Source organism: Drosophila takahashii, chromosome 3R (assembly GCF_030179915.1).
Source record: "Drosophila takahashii strain IR98-3 E-12201 chromosome 3R, DtakHiC1v2, whole genome shotgun sequence".
NCBI classification, from domain to species: Eukaryota; Metazoa; Arthropoda; class Insecta; order Diptera; family Drosophilidae; genus Drosophila; species Drosophila takahashii.
This window is the reverse complement of record NC_091681.1, coordinates 27485788-27506374: the sequence shown is the minus strand read 5'-3', so window position 1 is coordinate 27506374 and position 20587 is coordinate 27485788. Positions and strand designations below refer to the sequence as shown.

General features: G+C 43.9%; 1 protein-coding gene and 1 long non-coding RNA gene across 3 annotated transcripts; one reads left to right on the top strand and one right to left on the bottom strand.

The window, feature by feature from the left end:
* The first annotated feature begins 1262 nt into the window (after positions 1 to 1262).
* Positions 1263 to 16794, top strand: LOC138913638 (uncharacterized). Its single transcript, XR_011419446.1, has 4 exons — positions 1263 to 1698; positions 15509 to 15899; positions 16014 to 16276; positions 16335 to 16794. It is a non-coding gene; the product is annotated as an uncharacterized lncRNA (long non-coding RNA).
* Positions 14085 to 20315, bottom strand: dpr5 (defective proboscis extension response 5). Of its 2 annotated transcripts, XR_011419445.1 has the most exons (6): positions 19882 to 20315; positions 19086 to 19220; positions 16400 to 16768; positions 15608 to 15865; positions 14473 to 14695; positions 14085 to 14410 (listed from the first exon to the last, which is right to left on the bottom strand). XR_011419445.1 is itself a non-coding variant. In XM_070217747.1 (5 exons), exons 1-5 carry the CDS (start codon positions 19955 to 19957, stop codon positions 14529 to 14531), a joined length of 1005 nt encoding a protein of 334 aa, XP_070073848.1. In that variant the 5' UTR covers positions 19958 to 20315; the 3' UTR covers positions 14085 to 14528. The 2 variants fall into 2 exon arrangements, 1 of the variants encoding a protein (XP_070073848.1); XM_070217747.1 differs by having other exon boundaries at positions 14085 to 14695.
* Between the last annotated feature and the right edge of the window lie 272 nt (positions 20316 to 20587).

Below are 20587 nucleotides of genomic sequence, written 5' to 3'. Positions count from 1 at the left end.
TGTCATTCTATGAGTATTCCTGCTGGCGAACCGCACAATAGAGCGAGCGGAGAGCGACAACAATGTCACGGCATCTGCTATTGTCAGGGCACAATACGCCGATTTGCATTACTAGCAGAGGGGGGCGATAGAGGAGTTGTGGGATTACCATTTCCAGGCGGCTAAAGTGATCTAGTTGGAAGTGATTTAACCATTTGGGTATGCTGGAAGGGGAGGCAATTTAGATATTTCGATTATGTACAAAAGATTTAAAATGGATTTAATAAATATAAGAAGATTATACAATTTGATAAATCCAAAGATTAGCTTTTAAATAGTAAAGCCTCTTCATGGTGGTAGTGTACTGATTGTTCATTGTTAAGATCTTAAATATATAAAATAGTAGATTTTGTAATTTAATTTAAACTAAAAAACATTCATTTAATACTTCATAACTGGCATTTCTACCCAGCAGAGGCAGCCATTGGAATTTTTCATTTCATTACAATAGGAAATTCCAAGTAATCCTCTAGCAGCCTCCTCTCGTCAACAGAGTAATAATAAATTCATTTGCCAACTCTCGCCCAGTGAAGTGAACTTCCATCAATTTATGCCAATTTCAGCGTGTGCGCACGACTAAACCGTTTAAAAATTGATGCAAATTAAATTCGCTATTTTGCAAAATAGTGGTGGGAACTTTTTCCGAAAACCGGAAAGCGGACAAACAAAGCAGCAGCCCGATGGCCAAACAAAAAACCACGCGGAAATTGGTAAAATTTAGTTTGCGGTCATCCGGCCACCCCATCAAGTATTCATGGACCTGTGCTCGAACCTGGGACCTCGTTTGCAGATTGCAATTTCACGATCGCCCCTCGGCGGTCTCTGTGTGTGGGCGTAATGGTGTGGATGTGTGTGCGGCGTACGTATTTACTCCATACAACAAATATATCATCCAAGTTTAAACTGCCGCAAAGGCTAAGGGCAATTGCTTTTGACAGTTATGCACAAATTTATGAGACAAAGTGCTGAGAATGGCGGTTGGTGGATGGTGAATGGGGTATATGTTGGAAGGCCCCCTCCCAACAAACCAAAGTGGGTGGTTAACTGGAGCGTGGTTATTTCGGTGGGGCTTTGCCTAAACTTTAATTGAGTGAATCTAAGTGTGGCCCACTCGCACACACTTAACCTGCTTTCCAAGAATCTCTCTCTCGCCCCATCCCCTCGCACACACGTGGACATCTCGAGGTGAGGTATCAGAAATTACTTACAATTCAAAACAAACTTTTTGCGCACAGCAACCTAAATTTGTAAGTCAACAATGGGGCGAGAGAAGCAATCAGGGGTAAGAGTGGCCTAAGCGTTAGCCCCGAAATCCGAAAATGTCGCAGTGAAAAACTTGTGGAAAGGAGACCTAGAAGAGGAATGGCACGAGGGCTTCTACGGGGAGGGCCAGGGGAAGAGCCGCACAGACTGCAAAAGTGAAGAAAAATTGTGGAAAACTTTTGCTGATTTCGCCCAGTGCGCTTCATTTATTTCAACGATTTGTTGCCAGGCGAGGAGAACGGCAGCTAGAAGCAGAAGCTGCTGCTGAATCTGAAGCAGAACGAGCACCAGAATTGTGTCCAAAGAGCAGCTGTTTTACTTCTTGATGGGTCCGCAGAATCGCCCGAAATCCCCCCTGAGATCCCCGCAAGCCGTCCCACTGACTTTATCGCTTGAGTAAGTTGCCGCTGCCTTCCGTTTTATAATATTATAACGTGCGTTGTTTGTGCTTGAACAATTTTTCGGCGTTACCTTCGCCTCTGCTCTTATTGGAAAATTGCAAGTTGTCGTTTGGGTGGCAAGAACAACAATGGACCATCCAATACATAGGTGGCTCTGGGAGGGAAAGCAAAGTTTCCCGGGGAGTTTGGGCTCCAGTTTTAGTTCCAGTTCGAGTTTGAGTTCGAGTTTAGGTAAATACCTTGCAGATTCTTATTTGAGTTGCCCCGTTTGAGTTGTGTTCCAAGTTTGAACAAACTGTTTGTGTGCGGCAGGTTGTCCAACGGTTCTACGATTCCAGGGTTCTGTTCTAGGTTCTCAAAAAAATTAAAAAAAAGAGTCTTTCAGGCCATTCAGGCAGTTCCAGCTACAGCTACCCTTTATCGTCGCAACTATCTGCCAACAAAGAAAGCCAAAATGTCGGCCATTTCGCAGAGCTAACAAAAAGCGCACAATTGTTGGGTTTATCTTTGCGGCCATCGGCAAGGCACTTGCTTTTTATTTCGCTCACATTAATTGCAAACTTTAATCGCCACAGCAGCTGCGGCTATTTTTAGACAAAGTTCTAGTCCATATTAGGCAGCAAAATTATTCAAACGTTACTCACTAATTGGCTTAATTTTGTTGGGTATTAAAGTGCCTGTCCTTGGTGCAAAGAAGCTTCCTTATTGATTGATAAACTGTCTATTCCTTGCAAATCAAAAGCTATTTTAGTTTGATAAATTAAAATACTTAAAGGGTCTTCTTTCAAGAAAATAATTTTGTTGGCTGCCAATCTACTAAATATTCAACCGCCTAATTGGATGATTGAATAGAAATTTGGTAGTTATTGGTAGTTATTTCGTATATTTCTAAGTAGCTTTATTATGCAAATAAATTGTTCTTTAGGCTTTAACAAAGCTTTAGGCACTACACTTTTTCAGCCTGGTAAAAGGTGTTAAATATGTCAGTGATTTAATCATGCGGGCTGCAATCATTAATCCGATTGATAGATTGATTTTAAAGTTGCAATTTAGTGTGTCGTCGATTACATTTATCTATGGTTTTTTGCCCATTTAAATATTAAACATATTTTTTCACAGAAAAATGTTAATTGTTGTCAATTCGTTATCCTCCAAATGACTAATATTGTACTTTTTCTTTCCTTTTTATTTAAGAGGAAATGTTTTATCTTTTTTGTGCTGCGGTACTTGGCGTGCAAAATATAAATTTGTGACATCACAATTAAATCGAATGTTAAAAACTTTGCTAAGCCAATTATTGAAACAATAAACATGAAGCGGTAAAAGAAAGAAAAGAAATATGTTTAATTTTTTACTTGAATATATTATTTTAATATTTTAATCAATAAAAACTTAGCTGACTAAAATATACGCTGTTTCGTTTTAATAAAACCTATATATTTTATGACCCTAACTCGCCTGCAGGGGTTAAACGATCATGCAAAGTGGTGCAATTTTCGGTGGTTCCCCCATGGAAGTGGTCCATTTGCGGTTCCGTTCGCAGAGTTCATTCACTCGCTTCACCTTCGTGCTGCAGGACACAAAAAGGAAAAAGAGGACAAATGCATGCATAGGCTGCAGCATTTTCGTTTACGCTGCTCCTAATTTTAAAGTATCCTTCAAGTGCTGGCCCTACAGCCACGCCCCCTTTTCCTTTCCTTTCCCTTACCCGCCGCCTGTCGCTAATGCTGTTGTTGTTGTCGTTGCTGATGTTGCTGTTTTTCCTCTATGTCGTGTGTGCCGTGTGTGTTTGTGTGCGGCAAACATTTGCAAAAAAGCGACACACGCTGCAAAACTGCACAATGAAGCTTCCTCCCTTTGCGACCCCCTTCGACCCCCCTTCGCCGACGCCCTTCCCGCCGGCTCACATTGTTGCCGCTGCTCCTTGTTGCTTAACAAAAAGCATTAACACAATGCAGGCGCAGCATGACGGGGCCACGTTTCGGGGCCACATCCACATTCACGTCCACATCCACATACACATCCACCATCCACATCCACATGCTTGCAGCCAGAGTTGCAGTTGCGAGTGAAATCAGGAGCCAGTGGACAGGAATGGCAAAAGGAGCTGCAGCCGGAGCAGGCGGATCCTCCACGCGGGTCGTGCTATGTACCGATATTGTCGTACATAGAGAATATGACACTGGCATGGAACAATCCGTAGGAATATCGTCGGAATTTGCTCGACTTTTAGGTACTGAGTAAATAGTTTTCAAAATAGTTTAAATACTTAAGAGGGCAGGTATTTTCTTAAAGTAATGAGTGTTTAACAACCAACTGACATTAACAGATTCATATGTTTATAACATGTTTTTTCTTAAGACTTTCCTAAAAGCTTTCAATAGATATTTAAATGGCAATGTAATATCAATACCATGCTTAACTATTTTATTATAGTGGGGGAAATAAACTGCCATTAATCTGCGAATGGAACGCAGTGTTTGCTTTGTTAAAAATGTGTCGAAATTTTCTTTGGCATCTCATAACATAAATTTTATCGAATCAAATGTCAAATAAAATTTCAACGAATTTTTACAATGTTGAAACTCAAGACTGGCTTGTGTTTTGACACTCGTAAAGTACATTGTGCAGTGGAATTACCCACATGCAAATTGGGAAAAAATTGGCAATGGAATCTGGTTCTACATTTTATTGCTCGTGCAGACTTTGAAGTCCAGGAATTTATTCAGCTGTGGTCCAAGAACGCATATATTTTCAATGCTTTTCATTGCTATGCACACCTGAATGAACCCGTCTTACATATACCCCTGCTCCGCACGAGTACCGGGTATTAATGTAATGGTGGTGGGCGGCGGGGGGAGTCGCAGGGGGCGAAGTGAGAGTGCAGCTGTTGCCGGTGGCGTTGCGTGGGACTTCCGCTGAAATGTAACCACAGAACAAGAGCCGTGGGGCAAAGGGGGAAGTGGAAAGCGGGCGGTGGAAACGACGGAGATATAAGCAGTCCCAGCGGACGGACTCAGATAAATTTGCAAGTGCACCGAGAAGAAAAGTGCAAAGTTAGAGTCCACCTAATGACACTAAAGAGGCAACAAGATTTTTACGATAATAAGTGTGGAAAGGTTTTACGAGATTTATAGGAAAGTGTATTTGTTTTACTCCTTAGCTTGAAGATAATTATTTTAATTATTAATTTCGCTTCGCTGGCAAGCTTAAAGGTTTTAAAGAGTAATTAAAATAAAACATTTAAAATAAATGTACAGTAAGTACAAAAGATAGATAGGTACTTCAATGGAATTAATTTTCAAAGCTACATGTAGCAAATATAAAAATTTCCCATTAAGATTTCCGAACCGCGCTCCAATTAATATTTTAATCTCTGAAATCAATAAAGCAACCAATTAATTCATGCATCTTCGACGCGCAGTGCCATTCGATTGACCGCAATGAACACATTTTGAGTGTGGAAAACGCAGAAGCCGCAACAATTCTCGGATCGGATGCATAAAATGCACAACCAATATTTTAATTGAACATGACGGACTTTGGAATATTGGCCACTGAAAGCGGCACTCGAGAAGGAGACGGGTTTAATTGGGCAGGAGGATTTTGTCTCTCTGTATTTTGATGACAGCCAGTAGATGGAGTCGGGGGGCTGTTCTGGCTGCTGCAAAGGGTAATTGCTAAGCAATTACCTTCTTGCCAAGATTAATGGTCATGGAGAAACTTGGAAATGCTGCCGCAATGCTAACAATGACCCCAACACATGACAGCCTGGCTCGGATTCGGTCGAGGATTCGGTCGAGGATTCGGTTCCCGGTTCGGCTAAGTCGGGGATTTTACCTTTTGTACCCATTTACTGGTTTTTTCCTCTCCTATTTTCATTTTTTTGAGGCATGGCCCTGGGATAAATGAGGGCGGTACGGCATTAATTAGATGCACAGTGGGCGCGGTAGACGCGTGTGTGTTGCGCCCCGCGCTGTAAAAAGCGTATGCAAATTGCCGGCGCTCCTCTGCCAATTGGCGGGAAAAAGACAAACACAGCTGGCTTTTTCACTTCGCGATGGTTGTGTTTGTGTTTGTGTGCGGGTCCTTTAGCTGATTTCCACTCCGACCTGCATCCATTTGGAATTTTTTGTAACTCGCACCGGATATACGTATTTTCAGGCATGTTAAACTGCATTCCCAATCGCATCGCAATCCAATCCAATCCACGACACCGCAATCACCACCGCTGACCCACCGCTTGCAGTCGGAGCTTCGGAATCTGCCGGGGTATTCCCCCTGGGTTGCCCACTGCGCTTTACATAAATTATATTTCCGACGGAAAAATTAACATTTTTATGAATTTCCTTTCACCAGTCGCGCATTGTGGTGTCGGGTAAAAAAAAAGTACAACAAAAAAAGAAATAAGAGGGAAATAACCAGGCAGCGAAACGCAGTTCGCCGGAGTGGGCGCAGTGTTCAGGGGGGCGTGGCGCTGCAGCAGGAAGAGGAAGAGCCAGCAGCGGCAGCAGAAGCACGCACACTGGCGCCAAGTTCTCGATTCTCAGTTCGCAGTTCACAGTTCTCGAGGCCTCTCTCAAAAGCCAAGCTCCCCAGTGAGTGTTTCTCGCTTTTTTAGCCCAAGTAGAGAAAGTAGAAAGGGGCATTGCCATAAGGGGAAAACTGGGAGCTGCGAACTGCGAACTGAAAATGAAATGTTGTTATTGAAATTGGCAAAGTTTTATGTGCGCACTTTTTACATAGAAATGTGGCCATGACTTGCTGCCGAAAAATGTTCCCAAGTCGTTGGCTTTGCCTTTTGCCTATTTATGCGCGCCGAGCTTGGAATAAAGCGATTTGCCTCACTTTTTTGCGGCTCTAGTTCTCGTTTAGCTGCGCTGTGTTTGCCCTTGCCGCTTTGCCCATTCAGTATTTTGTATTCAGTATTCCTGCCTTCTATTTTCCTTTTTTTTTTTGCTAGTGATATCCGCACATTTGCGCCAATGTGCCAGGCATTGCGTTGGTGTAAAATGGCACAATACGCCAGCAACAACAGCAACGTCGAAATAAAGTGCCAGGAAACACATTTAATATCTACGCATAAAAATAAAAGTCTGGCAGCCGGCAATGGAAGTGACCAAACGAAGCCACGACAGCGGCAGCGACAGCAGCAGCAGCAGCACGGCAGCAGCAACAGCACAGCAGCAACATTAAGGCAAAGTAACGGGACAACGGACAACGGACAGCGGACAACGGACAACGGGCAGCGGTAGACAAGGACAGTTGAGCCGGCGGAGAAAGCAGAAAGGACGATGTCGACGTCGTCGGTTGAAGGTCTTGTTTATTACGCTCGCCTAGCCAAATGCATAAATTTACGGACCGATGCGTGCAAACTGTACAAACTTAAAAAAAAGCCAGGACGATGAAGGAAAAGCGGCAGGAGCACAAGCAGAAAGCCGGAGAAGCCCGAGCTGCAAATGAAAAAGCGCCGGCGAATCGGAGCAGCGAGCGCAGCAGCAGCACAAAAGCAGCAACACCACAGCAGCAACAGCAACAGCAGCAACACCAACGGCAGCAACAGCAACATCAGCAGGAGCTGGAACAACTTCCAAGCCAAAGCTTACATGCACTGGACAAAAGAGGCGAGAAAAGGTGGCAGCGAGGTGTACACACTCGTATTTAAACAAGTGCGGTCAAAATATTAGCACAAGGGGTCCCGAAAGCTCAATGGCAGTTAAAAATAACAGCGGCCATTATCACTTCATGTTTTGCATAAGCTGAAAAAATACAGGTCATGCGAATTATTTTTTGTTATTTTGTAAAAAAAGGAATTGTCCATAAAGGATACTGACAGTTTGAGCTGTCTTACGCGTCGTATACTTGATATTTTTGGATTCTACCTTTCACAGTTAATATTAAAGCTCATATTACGCTTTTTATTTCCATTGTAATGTGATGTAAGAGTAATTTATTATTCAATTAGTCCTAGCTTATCGTTCATAATTGGAAGCCACAATTATTAAAGTTAACATGGCTTATATGGCGTATACGTAATGCAAGCGGATTGTGCAAACCATGTTAAAATGCATATATTCCCAGCCAACTAAAAAAGTTCTCTACATTCAGATCAAAGAGATAAACATATTGATTTAAAGAAACTAGAGCTATTTGCCATGAAGAGTCGAAATTCAATTAAAATATTGATTAAAGAACAGATTTACATGCACGAACCCAGCTGTACACAAAAATATGAGTGGAGTGTGTGCTCGGTATACATACTTGCATCCTGGAAATTCAATTTTAATTTAAATGCGGAACAAATACACACACACACTGAAGCCAGCACGAATGTAAGGACGTAAGAACACACAGAAACACGGACAAGCTGCACCTAATGGAAAAAGATTAGCCGAAAGCAACAGCAATGAAGGGGTTGCGCTGGGATATTTGCATAAACCAGCTCGTATTCAATGTGTAATTCCGATAATTAAGGGAAATCCACTGGAATTCAAGGGTCTTGAATGGCACCACCCGTTTCTTGCAGTGCAGCTTTGGGCCAGGCCAAGCGAAAGAAATTACGCAGAGGCGAAAGAGATAAAAGGGCCGAAAGTGTGCAAAACAAGGCAAAAGGCGATCGAGGAAATGCAACAGAAATGAGAATTTATGTTTATGAAAATATTTTTACCCCCAGCCGCCGTCGCAAGCAGCTTATGAATATGCATGTGAATTGTGGGGTTTTTGTTGGGCTTCTGTGGGGTTTCGGGGGAATGGAAACAGGATGCGGAAGTGGGAGGGAAGAGGAAGAGCAGCGAGGGCGAAGTGACGTTGAGGTGTATATTTATTAGCAGGCTGTGCACAGGAAGCTGCTAATGTGCTTGCCGCTTTGACTGCCAGGCGGTGGGGCAATAACTGCCTAATGGTCTGTCATTTGTCTCCCGGCGAATGGGGAGTTTGGCTGGGTGCTTTATGCGAAAGGCAGGCAGGGCTTCATCAAAAAAGAGGGATGTCATCTCGTTGCAGGGTCTAACTGGAACTCATTATGCGGCCACATCCCGCAGAGCTTTGATTAGCCGTCAAGGCCTAAATAATTTAAATCGAAACTTTGCTACATCCCAAGCTCGAGAGCTTTCGAGCTCGAGCTTTAAGCTATGCAAAGCTCTGCTTAGTTATGGCAACTTTTTATGGCTAAGCTTTGAAAGGACCTCTTCTATTCCCCATAGCTAAAATATCCCCGTTATAAAATACCCCCGAATATCCCTTTAAACTTGAACCTAACGCACGTTAGCACTTCTTCTCATTTTACTTCATTGCTCCTTCTGCGACTTCCGCTCCTGCTGGAGATTGAGTCTCTGGTTTTGGCGTGGCTGGAAATACATATTTAATAATTCAAAGTTGACTGCTATAAAATCTCAGCGGGTGTCCGTATTTCAGGGCGGTAATTTCACATTGTTCGGCTTGCCAGCCGCAAAGAGCAGAGAAGGCAGAGGCTGCAACTGGAGGCCTGCCAAGCAGGTGGGCCCGCACAGAATTCGCCTTTTTGTACCCAGTATGCGTAAATCTTTAGGGTAGACTCGCCATCGTAAATAAGATTACTAATGGTTGGGCTGAAAGGTCTTTCAAGTTGAGAGTATGACGCCTAAAACGAGCTGTAAAAATATGATTTAAACAAACAGGTTTCTGAATGGTGAGGAAATAACAAATAAAATATCTAAGTAAATTGAACGAGTTTTAAAGAATAAATAAGAGGAAGTAAAATTTTAAGAAAAATTCACAGAAACAAATGAAATAGATTATTATTATCTCAATAATTTAAAACAAAACAAATAAATATTTAATTAAATTTATGGAGAACGACCAACTATGCAAATTGCCATCTAATACTTTAGTAGTAATCTACTTAGTACTACTACTAAAGTAATTGCTTCCTTTTTATATTTCTACTTTTGCTGTTTCTTTTTTGGTTCATCCATCTGATTTCTAATTAGTCCTCTTCCCCAAAAGAAGAGGAAATGCAGAATACCGGGTATCTGATGGTCTGTTGGACCGCCGCGCATAGACGACGTCCTAACTGGTTTTTTGGTCCGCGTTCGGGTTTGGGTTCGGGATCGGGATTGGCTTTGTGTTAATGTGAGAGTTTACTTAGCCGACGCTATTTCTGCTTTAAGGCCATTGAGCCATTGGGGCGCTTCCTGGGGGAAATTAACCTCTTACCGGGGGGCAATTGTAAGGAGCGAGTGCTCCGTGCAGTTGCTTTTTGGCCCCGCTTTGTCAGTTACACTCCGTTTCCACCTCATCTGACCTGCCCCACTCCCCCAATCCACATCCTCATCCGCTTTGATGATATGGATCAAACGATTTTGTTTGCAGATTAAACTACATGGTCCGACACCAGCTCCTCCGGAACTCCAGCTCCCAAGTTCTGGGACCCAGAAAAGCAGTTAGCGGGCACAATCGCGTGTCGCATGCGAGGAATGACAGCCTCGGGCCCTGTGATTCGATGCCATTCTGTAGCAATTGCCGCAAAATGCCTGCCACTTTGCACTTTGCACTTTTGTGCACTGCCACAAAACTTAAATTGAGCCGAAAACAAACAATTCGGGCTGGCTAAATCAAATAGAGCCAGGCCACTAGACCAACTGGAGGACCGAAAGTACCAACCCGACCAGCCAACCAACCAACCAACCAACCAGCCGGGCCATTCATTATCCGCACTTTGATTTTAAAGCCAGTCAGCAAATCACTTAAATCTCTCTTGTGCAAAAGTCGTGGCCAACTTAAATCGCATGATAAATGTTTTCCTAGGCCCCGGGAGATACCCTCGTTTCGATGCGGAAAGGGGTATATCGATTGGCCCGGCCTTCGGTTGCTCCGATGAGGTGCTGGGTATTTGATAATTCAATTACTCTGCCGTTTGCTCTAGTTTCTTGCTCTTCTGTCTCTGCGGCTCCATCCATCGGTTGTATATTTAATAAAATCTTTTGCATTTCTTATGTGTTTCCAAGTGTCAACGGGCTTCTAATTTGATTTATGACCGACAGAGTTATGCCCCAATAATATTATATCGAAGATAAAACTTTTTCCCCCTGTTTATTCCGGGCGGATGGCACTAGCAAGTCGGGACTAACGATGACTAAGGCCTTTTAAATGCTGTCGAGAGATGTCATTGTTTCGGACAAACTTCCCTGTGTGTCTTAGTCTCTCTCTCGTTCGGTCGGTCGGTCATAAGTTATGCATGCCAGCTGGATGAAGAGCTCAGGGATGGGCCCATTCCGCTTTCTACGGGTTGTCAGGTCCTAATACCTGATAATCAATTGCTAAATGCTGGCTAAATAATTGATTGTTGTCCCTACTCCCCGCCAATCAATCAAATTTAGGGCTCTGCTGTTATCTAGCTAATTAGCAAATTAAAAATCCCTAGTTCCGCGCCTCTTTCTGCCACGTTTTTAAAGCGTTTTTCCCCCTTACATGCAGAGATGCAGCATGAAAAACTCATTAGTAATTAAATGTTTTCCGGCGCGTCTACGCCCCGTAGTTTCTCAACACTCTGTCCTTGTCGCTCCAGAGGCTGTCCCGCTCCCTCCTTTGTCCCATCAGCCTGTCCCTGTTGTCGTTGTAGTCGTCGTGTTCGCACAGCCAGCACTTCCGCACTTCCGCCCGCCGATGATTCTGGTTCCGAGTCTGCTCCTGCTGTTGATTCTAGGCTCCTCCCTGCCCCGCCCCTTTCCCCTACGCCCTTTACTGTCTCTGCTGCTGATGACGCACACACACCAAGAGAAGACAGGCAGCCAACAGGACGTATACGCACTTTTTCTACCTGCTACCTCGCAGCATAAGGCGGCGTGTTGTTTTCCGCTTTCGCAAAACTTTGACAGCGCTGAAATGGTTTATTTATAGCCTGGCAAACTTCAATTAATCATAATTGATCAGTTTCTGTTTTCTTTATGAAACTAAAAACACTCTTAGCGAAATTAGATCCAGCCTATTAAGGTCATAGCCAAATTGTGTAAAAGATCGCCCGAGGTATTTTATTTCATTCGCATTCATATGTGAATTTGCCTTGTGCAGCCTTCTAACTTAATTAAATCAGAGGAAGAATATGAACTGGTGGCCTGCAGAGCATATGTGAGTTGAAAGGTGTCTCTACGTGACAACCATAAATGCAGGTCTTTATTTGGCTTTGTTATGGCGAGTCGATGAATCTTTTGACAAAGGACTCCAGCAGTGATTGATTCAGTGCCGAAACGGTATTATTGGATTTGGCCAGTTTGAGGTAAGGTAATGAAATTTTAGATATTGGCCAAAATATCACTGTGGACTGTAGTCCACGTAGTGACGAAATGCACCGGGAGAGTGCGCGAGGAGTCTTCTGAGTATAGCCACAGAAATAAAACTACTACGATAGTCTGATCGAAAGGGGTGATATGCCGATCGAAAGGTATTTTATATAACTTTCCAATTTTTATACTACAACTTTTCAGAAGTTTATTGGCTTAGGAGAAATTCAAGTGAAAGTGAAAAAATAACAGTTGGAAAATTAGCCTAACGGAGACCGGAGGATTTGTCCATAGTTTCTAAACCACTACACTTTTAGATAAGAAATATGACATTTATATTAAAATATTGGTAAATTCCAATCGATTTTATATTTTATTTTAAGTACAACGAAATTGTATCATAACCATTATTTTTCCAGTCTTTTCCAAAAAACCGAAATGTCAGTTTTTTAGAGTGAAGTTTGCTTAGGACTTGCCAAACATTTACTTACTTTTCGTTAGTTTTCCATTTAAATAAAAAGAATCTTCTAACTAGCTAATTTATGAAGAATACTATATTTTCAAAACAACTAAACACTAAATTGATTAAGTTAAACAACGTACGCCCAGGAGGTGGGTACTTGGCAGTCGCAATACAATCCTGGGGCTTTTCTCCAGCCTTTGCTGTTGTTGCCCGGCGCGGCGTATTAAGCCCGTAAACAAGTCTACAAGCAATGGCTCCGGTTAAGGCAGCGCCAAAGGCTACGGATATAGCTCCGAGTACGCAAAGGACTGCGAATACGACTACGGGTCTGCCTGCCAGTGAATGTGGCTCCTACTGGGCTGCAGCCCTGAGCATGATTTGTTACTGACAGCGTCTCAGGCAGCAGAGCAGCAGAGGCAGCAGCATCGTTCGGAGTCGAGGCTGGGTTTGATTTATTTCTCGTTGTACAATTTATGAGTGAAGGTGAAGCAACGGCAGCAACACCACAACCCAAGGTCCAAGGATCCCTCATCCGGTCCTCGGCTCTCGGCCCTCGGACCCTCTTGCAATTCATTGAGCCGAACCCGAGAAGCGTCCTTCCAAGGGGTTATGTTCCGGAATCCGAGGAGGGACTGGGATGGGAAGGGAAGGACTAGGGACTGGTGACTGGTACTGGTGACTGCGACTGTCAGGCAGCGCGTGTTTCAGATGCGTAAGATTCCCCAAAGATTTTCGAAATACCAGGGGGTAAAGAAGGAGCGACATGCTTACGCCCATGTACACCCCCCTTTTACCCCGGTTTAAACCCTCTCCTTTCGCCGGATTGTGATGGATGCTACTCGCCTACTTTGGTGCTGCCTTTCCTTTCTTTTTCCCAGCGAAAGCTCAAGGGGACTTTGCGGTTGCGGGGAGTTGGGCCAGGAGGAGCTGGCAGTCCTTGCGTGCAGACCCATTAGCGGCTGGGAACGTCTTTTATTTCAATTACCACCACCTTATGCAAAATTCAGCGAACACTTGGCAATAAGGAGATGCGTTATGCGGCTTGTTCCTTCCTTGCGAGTCCTTATTCCTCCTCTTTACCATTCTCCGGCCATTACTCATTGGGTGTGCTGCTTTCGTCTGCTTTGCGGCGCCTTTGAAGATGCCGCAATTGTCACCGAGTCCCCTGCATTCAGGTGTACTTACTCCAGAGCTATCCCCATTGTGGCCCGAAACTTTGTCCGAGAACTTCAGCTGTAATTGCCGGCGAGGAGTGTGAATTATGTACGCTTCAAATGTTTCAATTACCCTGCTCCAGGCACACCTGTCGACGCTCCCCAAAAAAATCGAAAGTGTTTCGTTCCGCCTTTGAAGTTACCTCGTGTCGAAGCCCAGAGGCCAGGCGGTCAGGAACCCATATACACTGATGACCCGACCTGACCTTATCGTTTTTCAATTACCGCTCGAACCCCGACCCCGACCCCGCCCCTGGCAATTAAGCGCCATAATCCGAGGCCCGGGATGTCAAAGCCGGAATCGAATCGGCCAGAGGGCGAGGCAGGTCGCACTCATATCACCATCAATCACTGGGCGGCGGGCAAATTAAATTGCCCACGATTCATCATAATTAATCTAGATCTCGCCTATCTATTATTAAGATTAAACATTTATTTACATTCGTTACGGATTCGATTCGATTCGATTTTGTTTCGGATTCGATTTCTGGTATCTCTAGGTATGCGATCGTGTGCACATAATGTATCTGACATATTCGCTATATGCTAGATGGCTACGCATATGTATGTACGGCCACATATGCACTCTCGACCTATTTACTTAATTACGTATAAAAATACTTAGAGACTGAGCCACAAAACACAAACATAAACAAAAACTCGATTTACATATTTACAAGACAACGCGACATCGACGTCGTTAACCTCCATCCAGCATTTTCTCCGGGGGGCGTTTGCGCTTCCATGGGCGGTGGCTGTAACGGGGGGCGTGGCCTGTAACGAGATGATGACTACGACTCCTGAGCTGATGGCGGCATTAAAAATCACCGACTTACCCGGCTCCCGGGATCCCAGACATCGAACATAAGTTGCCGCTCGACTTTGGCTCGGCTTAGAGGGGTGCGCGGGGGACGAGGGGGGAGGGGGCCAGCAGGACGACCAGGAGGACCGCCAGGAGCAGCAGGGGCAGGGGGGGCAGATCCAGCCTCGACCCCAGTTCGTGCTGCATGGCCGCGTGCTGCTCACTCTTAATGATATGCACAAAGACGCTGTCAGAATCTGTTGGCAAGAAGAGGAAAGAGGGTTGGAGGATTGGAAAAATATTATAAAATCATTACTCCTTAAGGTAGATATTTAAATATTTGAACTAGCTTGTTCTATAAAAAAAATGGTTTTAAGTTAATCAGTTGAATGTATTAATCATACTACTTCACGTTTAGTAATTCAATCGAGCTTTAGAAAAAAATTTAAGGATCAACGAGATATAATAGATTAATGAAAAGAATTTTTAAGCAGACATATATCTTTCAATATAATATCAAAAAATATTCTATTTCGATATTGCCTTGTGAATTTTTCAAATGCAATAATTCTTCGCAAATTGACAAACAACTGAAAAACAAGAATATGTCTCTGAGATATTTATTTAATTTTAACCAATGATCATTTTATAAATTTACAATTCTAGCCAACTTAAATAAATAATTTAATTGTAACCGATGTCGTAAATTTGGTGAGCACTTTTCAAATGAATATTATAAGTTGTCATTTTACATTTACTTTAAATCACTTTGGGGTATTTAAATAAAATTATTTATGAGCTGAAAACAATTTAAAAATCTAATAATCAATTGTTAGCTCAAGGCCTCGTTGCAGCCGGGCACAATATAAATAAATAGGTACCTACATAATAGCAATTGAATTACTTAAATTTTCAATTTATGATGGTTAATTTATGTTGTTTATATATGCAACTACTTTTCGTTAGTCATGCGCACATATATAAATATTTAATAAGTGTCAGTTAGTGACATGTTTAAAAAGTAATTAAGTATTTAATGAAATTAAATTTGTGTGTTGCAAAACTGACAGATTCACCAAGGGTTAATTGGATTTGAATTTCATTTTCCGTATTAACTTGCAAGGGATGCAAGGATGCAAGTATCCAGGATGCACTTATAGGCTACTCACTCGAGTTGTCCGCGGAGCACGTGTAGTTGCCGGAGTCCGTGTGCAGGACCCGCGATATCACCAGGTTGCTGGTCTTCATCTGCTGCTCGGACACCACGCGGATGCCGCCGCGCGAGGAGTCGCTCACCAGCTCCGTGTCCTTGTGCCACAGCATGTGCGTGTAGGGTCCCGGAGCCTGAGGAGCGATGCACGTCAGATTGATGTCGCTGCCACTCTGGATGAACAGCTCGCGGTTGGCCAGGATCTGGGCCTTGGAGGCTGTCAAAGAGCAGGGCCGGATTTCGATTAATGGGTATGTCAACAAGTTGCCCATTGGGTTCCCTTTCCCAACCCCAATCCCCCATCCCCCGTCTATCGTGTGATGTTCTGGGGTGTTTGATAAACTAATTTGTCAAAGTAATCCCAGCTCTTTGCACCCTCGGGCTGCTGTCTAAACGGAGTTGTAAACAACGTCTACATGGGCTTACAAGACCGCCAATCGATTGAGATTCAATGCGGGGTAATGGAGCTGGCAGTTGGGCGGAATTTCTACTTAATAATTATGATGGCACAGGAAGGAGGAACGCTAATTGGGCTTGTATATGGGAACATTATATTTTAATCGGATTTAATTTGTATAGTGGGAATAAGTGAAGTAACCCTTCTAATTATATTTAAGAGAGCTTTAAGGTACTTTTTCAAAAATAATACCAGTAGATGCGAATTTAAGAATGTTACTTTTATTTAGATCATAAATCCTATTTCTTTTTCGCCCACTAAACCCTGATACCCCTCCCACCAGAAGATACTCACTCACAACGACCAGCTTATAGGCTAGACTGATCTTGGGCTCCGTGGACACCTGGCACTCGTAGACGCCCGCATCCCTCGGCTGCACCGAAACGATCTTGAGCACCCACTCGTCGGAGTTGTCGATGTGCCGCGCCAGAAAGCGCTGATCATTGGTGTAGGTCATGATGCCGATGGTCAGGATGTGGAGGTCCCTCTGCCGGATCCAGGACACTGCCCTGTCGCCCAGGTGACGGACGCGGCAGTGGAGACGGGCGGTGGTGCCCAGAGCGGCGATGATCTCCCGATCCGTGGAGTTGTCGAATATGGGATCGAGGGCATCGTAATTATCTGGTATCAGATTGGACAGTTCCTCGGCGGCGGCCAGGTGACCTAAGGTTTATATAATTAAATTTAATAAGATGTAAAAAATTAATAAGTCTAATATGATTAAAAGATTAACTTTTAAGACCCTAATTCCCTTTTCAAGACACAATCAGTACCAAATTGTTTACTGTAGCCCCAGACCATTTCTTGTTTATACAGATATCTGTATTGCACATTAAGGGTTCCCATTTCAGCAGACTAGAAATCCGACCTGCCCATTAAACATCCCCGGGGTGGTTCATTCAAACAGCTGTATCTGAACGTCAATCTAAAGCTAAACGTATTCAAGTGCATTCCAGGGCCTGAGCCTCGGGAGGCAGACAGATAGATGGACACAGGAAGCGTCGGATAGATAGACAGTCAGACAGACAGCTAGATAGATAGATAGATAGATAGATAGATAGATAGATATGCAGACAGACAGATGGACGGACAGATGGATGGTCGATTGGGCGGCTCAATCCGCTGGTGGGGATGCCTCAGCTGGCGGAAAATCAGCATTCATTTGATTAACGAGTATTTGTGCTTAATTTATGCCCGAGCTTAAGCATGCACCCCTTTCCCCAGAGGAACCATTGCCACGTTTATGATCCATCGCCTGGGCGGCCAAGTGATTTATGTGGGTGGTGCTATTGGTGGTGCTGCTCTGCCATTGCGATGTATTAGCCAACTAATGCGCTAATAATCCATGAGTGCCTAAACAAATACAAACACAAATACAGCTGTGCATGGAAAATGGAGAGGGACTGGTACTACGATTGGTTGTGGATATGTGGATAAGTGGATGTGTGGATATGTGGATATATGGTTATGGAGTGGATAAACACATATTGATTTATAGGCCAGGATTCATTGTGTGCGTGGGCCACTATGGTTGGGCAAATTTAGCTATCAAATATCAAGCAATAAAATGACGTTAAACACTTAATTGAAACTGTTGCTCCACAGCCGATGGCTATGTCGATGCTTATGGTTTCGCTTTCGCTTTTGGCCAGGCCAAGCACTTCAGCCTGAAATTGCTTTTTATGCTGGCCACAAAATAAAAAACTCCCGCCCACACACACATTCCCTCGCACCGACAGGGAATATGTAACAACATAAAAATTTTTAATAAAAGTTGCGTATTTACATACAAAGTGGGGGGTGGTAAGTTGGAAAATTGCCGGGTCGAACCGCAACCGCAGCTTCAGTGGCCACCGCTAACGCCTCCCCTGAACCTCAGTGAACCACCCTCCCGAGTTGCAGTCCCCCAAGCGAGCCCTAAACTGAGTTCAGGTGCCATAAATTACAAATGAGCAATTGCAGCTGCTCCTGGTCGCCCTGTTTCAAACTCACACTCGCCGTTGAGAGATGCGAAATAGATGGGAGCATAAACAATTCCGGACAGTTGGATGTGGAGATTACCAAATTCAGATCCCCTTTAGAGATCAGTTATCCATTAGGGACTGTGCTCCCTGTTGGGCTAATGCACATTTTTCTGCTACGAAACAAATTGGAATTTAACTTTTTCCCTCAACTACATTAAAAGTTCGGGGTGTTTAATTGAATACATACACATCACGAACTTTTTAATAAAACCGCATGTTTAGAAAAAAACCATTGGGTAAAAGTAACTTTCCATAAGTGTGATTAAATTTGTAGAATGTTTTTTTTTTTAATATTAAAATAGTAAAAGCATAGGTTTCATTTAAGAGATGGCAAAAACACCTTTTAGACACTTTTTTAAATATTCGAATTTAGTTAATGCTTTGAAAAATGTGAGCTTATATTTTGATTGATAGCTTTTATCTTAAACCGGATTTTTTAAATATTATTCTTGTAATTTATTTTACAAGTGTTATTTATTTTTCGTGTAACTAAGCATCTTTAAAGTTAAACAGTGAAAGATAATTTAATATATTATAGCTATATTCAGCTGAAGAAGTTGCTTGATTTTCTAAAGGGCATCCCAGGACTTGAGCACTTAAATCCCAAATAAATTGATACAAGTTTAAAGGGATAAGCCATTTCGGTTTTTAGATTTTCAATAATTGTGCTTTAATGAATTTTTCGAGGACACAAGATAAGAAGGTAAAAATAAACACTGCTTTAGAGAGGGAGCTATTGTCCCTGCTGCCATTTTGAGATCAGTGGCCTAGTATAATCCCCGCCATATCCCTCAATCTAATTAGAATTGCTTCGCAATCCCCATTTCCGATTTCCAATACCATCCGCCTTGGCGTTTTCATTTATTATGCCATTTCTGATGCGATTGCCCAGCCCCCGGTCGGCTTAACCCTTTGAGTGTTGTCTTTGGTCTGATTAGATTTAAATCCGTACTCACCGAAACCGAAGTATTGGCTGCTGCGCCGGCTCTGCTTGTCGACTGGTGCGGTTAATCCCATGATCACGAGCAGCGCCATAAAGTATTCCACCAACATTTCATGCGCAATTTGTGGGGCTCTCGAATTACTTATAACTGCAGGATGAAGGTCCAGGACGAAGGACCATTGGCAAAGGGCAGGAGTGAAGAGAAGAAGGGCGACAACAGAAAAGTAATTAAAATAAATGATGGCAATCGCGGAACTCGACTCAATTCAACTCGACTCCTTTCGTTTCGTTTCCCTTCGTTTTCGACTCGAAAGGCAGCCGCACACACAAAAGATGAAGATGAAGACGAAGATGAAGGACACTCGTCCGCAGCCCCGCCCACTTTTGAGCCCACAACTGTGCAGAAACAATAACTGAAAGGGATTAGGCTCAGGGCTCCGTCTTATCGGAGCGCCGGAAACCGCAGCACATTCATTTAAACTGATGACAAGACCGCAATGCGGTCGAGTTTTCAATCACCATGACGCCCACAGGACAACAACGAGATGAAGATGTCCTTGCGGGAGGAGGGGGGGTCGTTAGGATAGGATATAGCGAGGAGTGGGGGTGGCTGGATTCGAGCTTTTGGTAATTTCTTCATTACACACTAAGCTGTCCATTCAATTGCTTCTGGCCGGCGGAAGAGGAAAAGCAGAGGAGCATTTGCCTCGCCCGCAGGCAGCAATTTCGCTCTGGTCACGTTCCGATAATACACTTAATTATATTCGACAGGGGCGTGCGGGTTAAGGGGGGGCTTCCTCTTCTGCTACCTTTTCCTAAGAGCGGACTAGATTCGGTGGCCGTGGTCAGAGTAAATGTAGCGCGAACTGCGTGCCGCCATCTCATGCGCAACGTAACGCATTCGAGCGCGCTGCGTTTGTGTCCGTTTTCCGCGGGGTCGGAGAGGTCCTTTAATCCTTACGTAACGGCCCTTACGCTACTGCTACGTAAGGAGCACTCATCCCCGCTGCCTGACACCAGCACGCAACTCGAAATCAGTCACTCCAATGACGCGATTCCAATTCCAATTCCGATTGAGACGCCAGATACGAAAGCCAGCCGAGCAGGCACACGACGAGTCACGTTTCCCGCTTCACGACGGGTCACGGGAAGTCACGGGAAGTCACGGTTCACTGTTCACGGGTTGTAACGCGTTCCCACGTTTCCGGTTTTCCCTTGCGCTCGCTGCGTGTGTGTGGCTTGAGGCGCGGTAAACAACTGAACGGAGCTGCTCCTGCGAAACCTCCAACAATATGCAAATCTCCAGGAGCAGCGGGAGCAGCCGAGGCAGAAAGGCGCCGGCGCAGCAGCAACATGTTGCAGCAACATTTATTGGAGCCAAATTGAATGGTAAGCCAGGGGCCATCGGAGGGTTAAGGTCCTGTCCCAGCTCCTGTCCTGCATGTCCTTAAAGTTCATTGGCGGTGCGTGGCTGAATGTGCTTATGAAATATTTAGCAGGGTGCGTTTGATTTGT